Here is an 11,148-nt window from a genome sequence, read left to right as displayed (position 1 = left end):
GACTGCTTGTCAGGTAACTGAAACCGAAAAAAAACATACCTTCTTGAAACTATGAAAAGACCATTTATGAAAAATTTATTTGATCAGTATTAGCCCTAAAACCATTAAAGGATTATAAAAATTGGATGAATAAACAAATCGGGTTATCATTTAAGCAACAGTACAAAGAATTCAAGGATGGAGTAAGCTATAAGATTATATTGCAATCATTTGAATTTATGAATCTCCCTGACAGAGCAATTTTCCATCTACAATCCACACTTGCCCTGATTTTTTTTGCCCAAAAATAACCTGTGTGTTATTATGCGTTTTAAAGGGTTGTGTAGTGGAAACAAAACTTCAGGTCTGACACTGGCTTTGTTGGAATATTTCTGATGTATTTTCATGAAGCAAAGAAATCAGTCATTACAAACTCGCGATCAAATCAGAAACAGTGCTTTGTATGATCTAAAGATAAATAAAAAAAAAAAAGATACAAAAAATGTGTATAGAAAATCTACCGGATGCTGTTATGATAATGAGATTCACGTGTTGAAGGTTGAGCTTTAATATTGAAACATCAGCAAAATTAATTTCGTTACAAGCACAGCTGGAGCACAGCTGGAGCACACGTCTGCAACAAACCCTCGGAAGAACAAATAAAAATACTAACTTTCAATTTAAAAAATGTACAGGAATTACAGAAAATCATTCGGGTTAAAACCAATATCTGAAAATGGATTTAACAAGTGAGGATCTGAAGATCAAATCCCACCTTGCTTTGAAGTTAGTATTTACACCTTTATACACACACACACACACACACACACACACACACACACACACACACACACACACACACACACACACACACACACACACACACACACACTCATAACCAATGCCATCATTTTCTCTTAATATACACATGACATGTGTATGTCATGATACTGCAGGTAACTGTTGAGTTGAAATGGAAAATTTGCTGCAATTCTTTTTTTGTGGTAACGTTAAACACATCAAAATCATATATAACAATGCACTTCATGGAGATCATTCTTGGGTTATTTTCCAGTAAACCGTGGCTAAGTTTAGACTCCTATCATCAACAAGCAGCCCAGCACCGACTCGAAACTGAAACCCAGTAATCCTGACGAGGTGAGGGCAGTGTGTAAAAACACAAGAGAACCAAAGGATGGGAGACGAGGGGAGGGGGGCGATCGCTGGCCTCAGCTCACTCTTCTTCTCTTATACAAACGGTCCATTAACAGCGGCTGGTTTATTTCACCAGGGTGAACAGGAAGTGAGCTGCAGGTTGATCAGCCATGCTGCCCCCCCCCGCCAAATCAGTGTCAAACGTACAATGGCGCGAAAAAAATCGGCATAGTCTCAATGGAGTTTGTGTTTTCTTTTCTTGTGTTTTTTGTCCTTTTTCTTGCTGGTACATTTAACACAGAACCACTGCTGATCCTCCGGGGGGGCGGTGAGGATGCCCACACAGGGCCTGGAAAATAGAGGACAGACGGGAGGGGGGTCACAGGGGGGTCCACACACACACCCCACTACAGGTCACGGACACCAAATCTATATCTAAGTATATTGAGTGAGGGTTGAACTCTTGAGTTAAAACAAACTAATAAATATACTGAGAGGTGCCATCTGTACCTTAGCATTAAGGATACATTGTATATTGTTGTATATTAATAGAGCTAAATATAAATAAGGCTTGAACGTTGTGACAAACGGCAGCAGTTCATCGTCTGATCCTCGTTGAACAGTCCTATTCATTATGAATGAGCCATGGTTTATTGATACACAAGATGGAGGTCTTACCAGTGGTACCAGTCGTTGCATCCGTCGCACCCGATCATGGGGCTCCCGTCGTCGGGCTTGTTGCACCCGGGACAGATCCAGATCTGGTTCCCGCTCTCGTCTCGGATCTGGAGGGAGAACGTTATCAAAGGAGAACGTGTGAGCAGCCATTTAACGAGGAGACCATCGTTCACTGGAGACGGTCGTTAGAACAAAGAACTGCTCTTGGTTTGGCAGCACGTTACTCTACACTTGACATCTAGATTCATGGCCTTTTAGCAGACGCCATTATCAAAAGCAACTCACAGTAAGTACATTTATCTGAAGAAAGAAACAAAAATAAATCGCTGTCGGTACAGTAAGGATGTTCATAGAACCAAGTGCAAAGCAGTAACCACCGTTAGGTTAACCCATTCCCCGTATACAACAAAGATAGCTAGGGTAAGATGATACACATTGCTAAATGTTGGATTATTTAGGCTTATTACACCGCTCTTCTTAATGCTGTAGAATGCTCCATTCACTTGAATGGGCATTCCCAACATTCGGCTGTCAATTACTTTTGTATAATTGACCGTTGCTAAGCATAATTGACCCCCGTCAAGGAAAGAGGATTTTTTGCCTCTGATTCTCGTCTTTCATGGCACTCCAGAAGTAGTGCGATAACTTATCAACCCCAGCGTATTCGGTTGCTAAGTGGCGGTTTCTCTGCTGATCAACACTACGAACAAATAAATTGTAAAAAGACACACTTTGTGAACTGTCAAGGCTTATTTCCAATAATGACCGGCACTAGATCCATTATCCCTTACGTAGAGTAAGGGAAACTACAGACTATAATAAGGGGACATGTTTCCCATCTATTCCAAAGAGGAGGGGCTTGCGGCGTCGGAATCGGCTCCTTCTCCCTTCAGAATAAAAGCACGGCCTCTCACCACGTAGGTGCTGACGGTCTCCGTCACCACGCTGCGCACCGGCGTCTTCAGGGAGCTGGCGGCGGCCAGTAGAGAGATGGGGGGCAGCATGAGGGGCGGGATCACAACGGGGGGCGGCGGTGGGGGTGACCGCGGGCGGGGGGGCGGGACTGCCTTGGGCGGCGGAGCCTTCGGCGTGGGGGCCTTGGGGGCCGGCGCCTTGGGCTCCGCGCTCGGAACCACCTTGCTGATGACGCTAGGGGGACAGAGAGCAACAGGACATCACATGACCAGAAGTAAACCGAGGACGTTCTAGATGTTACACAGGTTGCCAGGGCTGCGTCACGGCCCTGGTGCATCAGAGACAAATACGACTGAAGAGAAATATGAAGAGTTCCTAGGGGCAAGGGCGGCATGTGGCTCAGGAGGTAGAGCGGGTGGGCGGGTAACCGGAAGGTTGGTAGTTCTATCCCCGATTGTCGAGGTGTCCCTGAGGCACCTCACCCTGACTGCTCCCGACGAGCTGGCTGTCTCCTTGCATGGTCGACTCCGCCGTCGGTGTGTGAATGTGTGCATGATTGGATGAATGTGAGGCAGTGTTGTAAAGCGCTTTGAGTGGCCACAGGTTAGAAAAGCGCTGTATAAATGCAGTCCGTTTACCATTTACCATGTATGCTGTAGCAAAGCCTATCGGTTGATATAGATACGTACATTTTGTCCTGGCCGGCCCCCACTCTGAGTGTCAGTCGGGGGATGACCGGGGAAGGCAGAGAGGCCGGAACGTCCACCTTCACCTGGAGAGCAGAACACAACGTATCATCACATGAACGTATCATGACATGAACGTATCATGACATGAACGCATCATCATCACATGAACGTATCATGACATGAACGCATCATCATCACATGAACGTATCATGACGTGAACGCATCATCATCACATGAACGTATCATGACATGAACGCATCATCACACGAACGCATCATCATCACATGAACGTAATCATCACGTGAACAATTTATCATCACATGAACGCATCATCATCACATGAACGTAATCATCACGTGAACGATTTATCATCACGTGAACGTATCATCATCACATGAGCGTATCATCACGTGAACGTATCATCACATGCACGCATCATCATCACGTGAACGTATCATCACATGCACGCATCATCATCACGTGAACGTATCATCACATGAACATATCATCACGTGAACGTATCATCACGTGAACGTATCATCATCACATGAACGTATCATCACGTGAACGTATCATCATCACGTGAACGTATCATCATCACGTGAACGTATCATCATCACGTGAACGTATCATCACCACGTGAACGTATCATCACCACGTGAACGTATCATCACCACGTGAACGTATCATCATCACGTGAACGTATCATCACCACGTGAACGTATCATCACGTGAACGTATCATCATCACATGAACGTATCATCACGTGAACGTATCATCATCACGTGAACGTATCATCATCACGTGAACGTATCATCACGTGAACGTATCATCATCACATGAACGTATCATCACGTGAACGTATCATCACCACGTGAACGTATCATCACCACGTGAACGTATCATCATCACGTGAACGTATCATCACGTGAACGTATCATCATCACGTGAACGTATCATCACCACGTGAACGTATCATCACCACGTGAACGTATCATCATCACGTGAACGTATCATCATCACGTGAACGTATCATCATCACGTGAACGTATCATCACATGAACGTATCATCATCACGTGAACGTAATGATCACGTGAACGTATCCATCACGTGAACGTATCATCACATGAACGTATCATCATCACATGAGCATATCATCACATGAACGTATCATCATCACGTGAACGTATCATCATCACGTGAACGTATCATCATCACATGAACGTATCATCATAACATGAACGTATCATCACATGAACGTATCATCATCACGTGAACGTATCATCATGTGAACGTATCATCACATGAACGTATCATCATCACGTGAACGTATCATCATCACTTGAACGTATCATCACATGAACGTATCATCATAACATGAACGTATCATCACTTGAACGTATCATCACATGAACGTATCATCACAGGACCGTCATCATCCCCGGTCGTCTGACGCGGTCCCACAGCCCACAGGAGACGCTCACCTTCTCCAGTCGGATCCTCTCCTTGGCCTTCTCCTTCTCCTTTTCCCGCTTCTCCTTCTCGCGCTCCTTCTCCCTCTTCTTCTCCTCCTTCTCCCGTTCTTTCTCCCGGGCCTTCTCCCGCTCCTTTTCCTTGTCCTTCTTCTTTTTCTTCTCCTTCTTGTCCTTCTTCTTGTCCTTCTCCTTGCCGCCCTTGGCCTCCTTCTCCTGCAGCACGGGGGGCAGCGGGGGCAACATGGGGGGCAGGCGCAGGCAGCCGGCCGGGCTGAACAGGGGCGGCAGGTCGGCCAGGCCGAACGGCGCCAGGGCCGACAGCTTCTGCTTCTCCTCCTTGCCCTTGTCCTTGTTCTTGGCCTTGTCCTTCTTGCTGCTGCGCTCCTTGTCCTTCTTCTTGTCCTTGTGCTTCTCCTTGTCCTTGCGGCCCGAGCCGTCCGCCTCCTTGGACTTGATCTTGGCGGGCGGGGCCTCTGGCATCAGTGCACAGTGCGGGTGGCTGAACAGCAGCTCCGCGTCCTCCTTCCAGGGTGCCAGCTTGGCCTCCTTGGCGAGCTCCTTGCCCTTGTCCCGGCTCTTTTCCTTGCTCTTCTCCTTCAGCTTGGCCCGCTCCTTGTCCTTTGGCTTGTCCTTCTCCTTCTTGCTCTTCAGCTTGGTCTTCAGCTCCTTCTTCAGCTTCTTCTTGACGTCGGCTGGCGGTGGGAGTGACAGCGGCGGCGTCTTGATCTTCTCCTCCAGCGCCTTGAGCAGGGCGGGCTCGGGCGTGGGCGGCGAGGGCGAGCCCGACGACAGGTAGTCCTGGTTCAGCTGGGGCATAGGAGCCGCCATCGCCGCCCCCGGTCCACCCTGGTTCACCTTCCGCAGCACCTCGTTGATGGAGTCGTCCATGGTCCAATTCCCGGGGCCCAGGTGCAGCGGCGTGGAGTGGTCCTTACTGGAGAGGGGGGGTCCGAGGATGAGCTTGGGCGTGATGCAGGGCTCCATGATGGTGAGCCGCCGGGGGCTGGAAAAGCCGTTGCTCTCCGACTCGGAGCCCGAGGAGAAGGCGAAGGGGTCGGGCTCATGCTCGGCGCAGGCCTGGGCGATGACGGCGTCGATGGACTCCTCGATGGCCTGGTCGTCGGGCTCCGCGTCCTCCGAGCCGCCGTCGCCCGCCCCGCCCTCCTCCGAGCCGCTCTGGTGCGTGTGGATGTTCTCCTTACCCATCCTCTCGCTCAGTACCAGCGGGGGCAGCTTGGGCGGCGTGTCTGTCTTGCCGGGCGGCGGCGGCTGTCCTTTGGAGGAGCTGATCTTCGGGCTCTTGGGGCTCTTGGTCCGGCCCGGGGACTTCTTCCGGTCCTTGGAGGACTTGGGGGAGCAGAGTGCTCCGCCCCCCGGGGCCCCCGAGCTGCCCCCCTTCGGGGACTTAGTCCTTTGTCGGCCCGGGGACGACCCTTTGCTCTTCCTCGAGGGCGTGGAGTGGGACTTGTGGTCGGCGTGTCGGGGCGCGGGGGGCAGCGGCCTGAAGGAGGGCGGGGCCCCGGAGGGCATCTCCGGGGACAGGGAGCCCAGGCTGTCGTGGGAGGCCAGCACGCCGGGGGGCAGGCGCTGGGGGTTGAGGGAGGTGAGGGGCTCGCGGGGCTCAACCCCCCACTCGGGGCTGAGGCCGGGGTGCAGGCGCGGCCGCTTGGAGGTGGGCATCATGCCCATGGCGGCGTCGGGGCTGTCCAGGTGGCGCTTCAGCGGGTGGTTCTCGTCGTTGACCGCCTCCTCGTCCTCCAGGTCGTCTTCGTCGTCCTCCAGGGGAACCTGCATGGCCTCGGCAGAGGTGCCCATGTCCGGGAGGACCTCCTCCTCTTCTTCTTCTGCAGAGGATAAACAGTGAGCAGAGGAACATGAGGGAATCAGCTGATGGAGAAACATCATAAACATGGTCCAGTCATGCAGGCTTTTAAACCCCATCACTAATGTTCTTATCCGATTATGGGAGGTCCGTTATAGTCCGATTTTGTTCCGATGTCGGTCGGACTAAGATGTTTACATGCATTTTAAAAGTCCAAACACCTTCTGATACGATCAGAAATTCAAATATCTAGCGCCATGTCACCCTGCAGACAGTCACACGCGTATCATGGAAGTATGTTTTGGATTAGCCTTGGTGGTGCTGGCTTTTCTCGTGCTATCTGTTTACAAGAGCCTTGGTTGATAATCAACTCAACACTCACTATTAAGGGATAGAGCGGGTTGAAAGTAAACAAAAAAAGAAATATAGGATGTTTTAAATTGAACCGGAAGACCTGTTGGTTGCAACAGACGAAGCGCATAAAGAATAGTGAGTAAAGCGCGGTTATGGACAGATCGGGTTGGTATTCGTACGTCGTGACAGGACTTATGTAGACCCTGCTGATTGCCATAGCAGTACACTTCTTAAACGCCCTGACATCGTTATGAGAGCATCATGGTGCCAGCTCATTTTGCAGACTGATTCCTCACGGTCATATTGTCGAGATTTGAAGAATAACAACAGATTTATGGCCCACAACATGAAATGATCAGCTGTTTCACACGTGCATCTCAAACGTCAACAAAAGCCTGGTTTCTGGTCAGAGACACGTGAAGATAACGTATTGGGCGTCCACAACAACACTGGTCTTTGCTTTTCTTTCGACAGTTGCATAAAATAACCACTAAACGACTAGAATAGATAGAATAGATCAAGAGGCCTATCCCAATGGATGAGTTTGTGATTGGCAGACAATGAAGAACTAGTAATGACTCTGAAGAACCATGAAGAATTATGAAGATCTTTGAAGGACCTACCCTCGTGCAGGGAGACCAGGGGAGGCAGGTAGTCAGGGATGTGCTCCTTCCTCTCCTCAGCCTCGCGGGCTCCGGGCGGAGGGAACTGCAGCACGTTGTTCTTGGTGATGGGGAACAGAGGTGTCTGGTGGGCGAAGCTCACAGGCTCCAGGTTGTTCACGTAGTCCTCCAGCTCACTCAGGCTGACCCCCAGCAGCCTGAAGGCCTGGCCCACGTCGTCCAGGGCTGGGTCCGTCCGGCCATCTGACAGGGAGCACAAAAACCGACTACATGAGTGACAGCTGTGTTTATAGTGACTAGAAAGGATGCTTAACTTGTTGGTTCACTCCCTAACGGAAATGAGGATATGTTTATTGTATTTGCGATTAACCTACAGCTGATGAAATGGTTTTAAACATCGGTTCAGGGGGAGTTCATAAAAGTTTGATACCGCAAGATTTCTTTAACGTAGACTCATGGAAGAGAGACTTTCATGGTTACAGCGTTTTACTCATCACCCAATAAGGTTAGCGTTCAATCTATATACACTCAGCTTGTGTATTCACAACCAACACTGCATTAATAAAAACGCGGGGAGAAGCCAGCTACTGTACTTTCTGACATCCCCATCCCTGCCTCCACCACCAGGCCTCCCCACAGGGGGCGCTGGTCCGAGAGCGGGACGGCGGGACCGCGGATAAAAACAAACAAGCTCGTCTATTTTATCCGTCACCTGAACGTCAACACACACGCACACGCACACGCACACACACACACACACACACACACAAAAACACACACACACACACTCTCTCTCTCTTTCCCTCTCCATCTCTTTCACACTCACACCCACACAAGCACACACTTACAGAGCTCTGAGTAGCGGTGGCAGCCTCTGGACAGCTGCTGCAGGTATCTGTGCAACACGTCGGCCAGCAGGTCGCAGGCGGTGAGCTGCACGGCGTCCCAGCCCAGCGCCGCGCAGATCTGCGCCACCGACACGCGCAGCAGCGAGCGGGCGTAGCTCTCGCACATCGCGCCGCGGGCTCCTTTTACGGTATTATTCCTGTCACTCTGTGTCCCCGAACATGCTTCCGGTATTCACGGGACGGGAGAACCCGCATCGGGGTTCGTTAAATGTCGATGTAGAGGTGCGGTTTGACTTCTATTTTAGGGAATGTATTGGCGCTTTTGCCAGGGCCGCCATCTTGACTTCATCGACACAGACCCGTCCCCGAAAACGACGGGTGCGCATGCGCAGAATGTGCGCGCTGGACTACGGGGTGTTCGAGAGGTTCGTCGTCCGTTGGCTTTGCGCAGTAACAACCTTTAAGTTTGTTTTCTTTGTTATTTTTTACGGAATAAAGTATTGTTATCGGAAGCTCCTAATCAGACATTGTAAATATTATATTCATAACAATTGGGATTCAGCAAAAGTCAGTAAAGTTGTTTTCAAATTGCCATTTGCCTGCTGCTACCACTGAGAGGAAAGCGGACGTCCTGCTGTGTGTCACTGTGTCTTACTTCTCCATTTCTTTCGGTTCGGAAGAATTGAACCCAGAGCAATCTAGAATGGACATGTCCCTAAATGGCTGTGGTCGCACCGTGCCCCCTTGACAGCTGGCTCAGATGACTCCTCTGAACGGGACGGCCTGCGAAGCAAAGCAGACTCCTACTAAATATCAAATGGTGAACATCCACATTAATGTGTTTTGTTATGATCAACATTTAGTCCGAATTATTTGTGTGTTTTGCGTAACAAACAAGGCTATTTCATTTCATGCCTATCTTAAATGATTGGATAACTTAAAATGCAAAGTAACAAATAACACAGAATTAACTTTAATTAAACATGTAAGTGAGGCCTACTTCCTGAATGCCGTCCGCTGTCCCATGAACCCATCCGGACCCTCCCCAGTCCATGAGGACCCGGTGCGGGTCTTCAACCTGCGCTGACGGTGTATGACCGGCAGGGAGTGCAGCTGTCTCCAAACCGGGGACTTCCGCAATCAACCCTCCATTTTTCCAAACAACATGCCTGTGGTTTTCCCCCAAATTCGCCAGCTTCAGGAAGTTAGCTCAGATTACCAACATACCCAAGCGGAATATGGAAAACATTCGTGCTTTAAGCGTCATAGTGCATTCGTATGAGATATGGTTCCGAAGAATCTGAGGCAGACAGAACAGACAAAGAACAAAGGTTTATTAACCGGATTAGACAGATGAATATGTAAAAGGAAACCGCAGCATTCAGTCACAGCCAGCTGTGGTTCTCCCATTTACCACAAGCTGTTTCAATAAAGATTTGGTCCATGTGTAAGTAAACCTTTCTGAACAGAATCACACCCGAAACGAGAAACTAGCTGCTAACACAGGCCAGTGGAAGTTGTTGACATGTTGCCCTTCTCATCTGCTGGCCCTATGGTGAGGGACACGGAAGGTTCACCACTGGCCCAACCCTGATCCCCGTCCCGGTCCTCATCCTATCCCCGTCCTTCCCGTCCTGGTCCCCGTCCTACCCCAGGACTGATCCTCGTCCTACCTGGCCCTGATCCCCGTCCTGGTCCTCGTCCTACCCCCAGTCTGACCCCCGTCCTTCCTGCTCTGATACCAGACAGGAACCCAGGCTGGAGCTAGCGGTAGCCAACTTTGTGTGACGTGACCCAATAAAACCGGCGTCTTTGGCTTAGTAGCTTTTGGTTACAATTCTTGAACAGAATCAAGCAGCATGTCCCTCGTACACCAGGCCACTGTGGTCTTCTTTCTTGCTAGAAGAATGAGCTTCTTTAATACATAACACATCACAGTGGCCTATGCTATGGCCAGGTTTAATCTTTGTACCTCGAACCCACCCGAAGCAGGTAACAGCTCAGAGAACCTGAACCAATGACATCACTAAAGTAGCTTTGTTGAGGATTCAGTTGAAGATATAAAATAGAAACGCAGCCATTTTATTTTATACATTTGATTTGTTCGTCGTAAAACTTTAATCATACAAAAATGAAAATATACACCTCCTCGAAGCTGTAGTTCTAGCAGTAACGTTCTAGTTGATGTATCAACTGGAACCCTAACCCTATCTCTAGGATGATAGTAGGTAGAATTAGTAACAGTGAGGTATTGTAGTTTAAGTACAGCATTTAATCACGTCAGTCTAAGAAAGATAATTTACATGTATCTTGTTGACATAGCCACCACTATGAGAGTCTTAAACATTAGTACTTGGAGAAAAGTTTTCACGTTCAATTACATTCAGCAGAGTGTTAATATTCATGGTTAAAATTCCATGTCTTTCAAAGGATCTGTCCTCCGTTGGATTAGTTATATCTGTGAACGGAGAGAAAATGTTCATGTTATGATAGAACATTGGCAGGATAGCGATTGACTCCCAGAAGGTTCTGAGTTAAAACCACCAACTCTACCTTCCACTAGTAATGCGCGATAAACGATATAGGATATAAACGATACAAAAATGGCC

General features: G+C 49.0%; 1 protein-coding gene across 3 annotated transcripts in view; it reads right to left on the bottom strand.

Moving 5' to 3' along the window:
- Window positions 1–365: 365 nt before the first annotated feature.
- The window catches only part of taf3 (TAF3 RNA polymerase II, TATA box binding protein (TBP)-associated facto), a 32,158-nt gene continuing 21,375 nt past the window's right edge, over window positions 366–11,148 (bottom strand). For 2 of the 3 annotated variants that reach the window (XM_079743275.1, XM_079743274.1), the window contains exon 22: window positions 9,857–10,997. In XM_079743275.1, the coding sequence (XP_079599401.1) occupies window positions 10,879–10,997 (119 nt within the window). In that variant the 3' untranslated portion in view covers window positions 9,857–10,878. Of the gene's footprint in view, window positions 1,484–1,812; window positions 1,920–2,726; window positions 2,962–3,416; window positions 3,500–4,901; window positions 6,737–7,691; window positions 7,935–8,539; window positions 9,323–9,539; window positions 10,998–11,148 lie in introns of those variants that run through there. The other variant, XM_079743276.1, reaches the window with a different exon arrangement.

This window comes from Pollachius pollachius (assembly GCF_949987615.1).
Source record: "Pollachius pollachius genome assembly, chromosome: 9".
Taxonomy (NCBI): Eukaryota; Metazoa; Chordata; class Actinopteri; order Gadiformes; family Gadidae; genus Pollachius; species Pollachius pollachius.
Note: the sequence above shows the minus strand (reverse complement) of the source record. Positions and strands in the feature narration are given on the sequence as shown.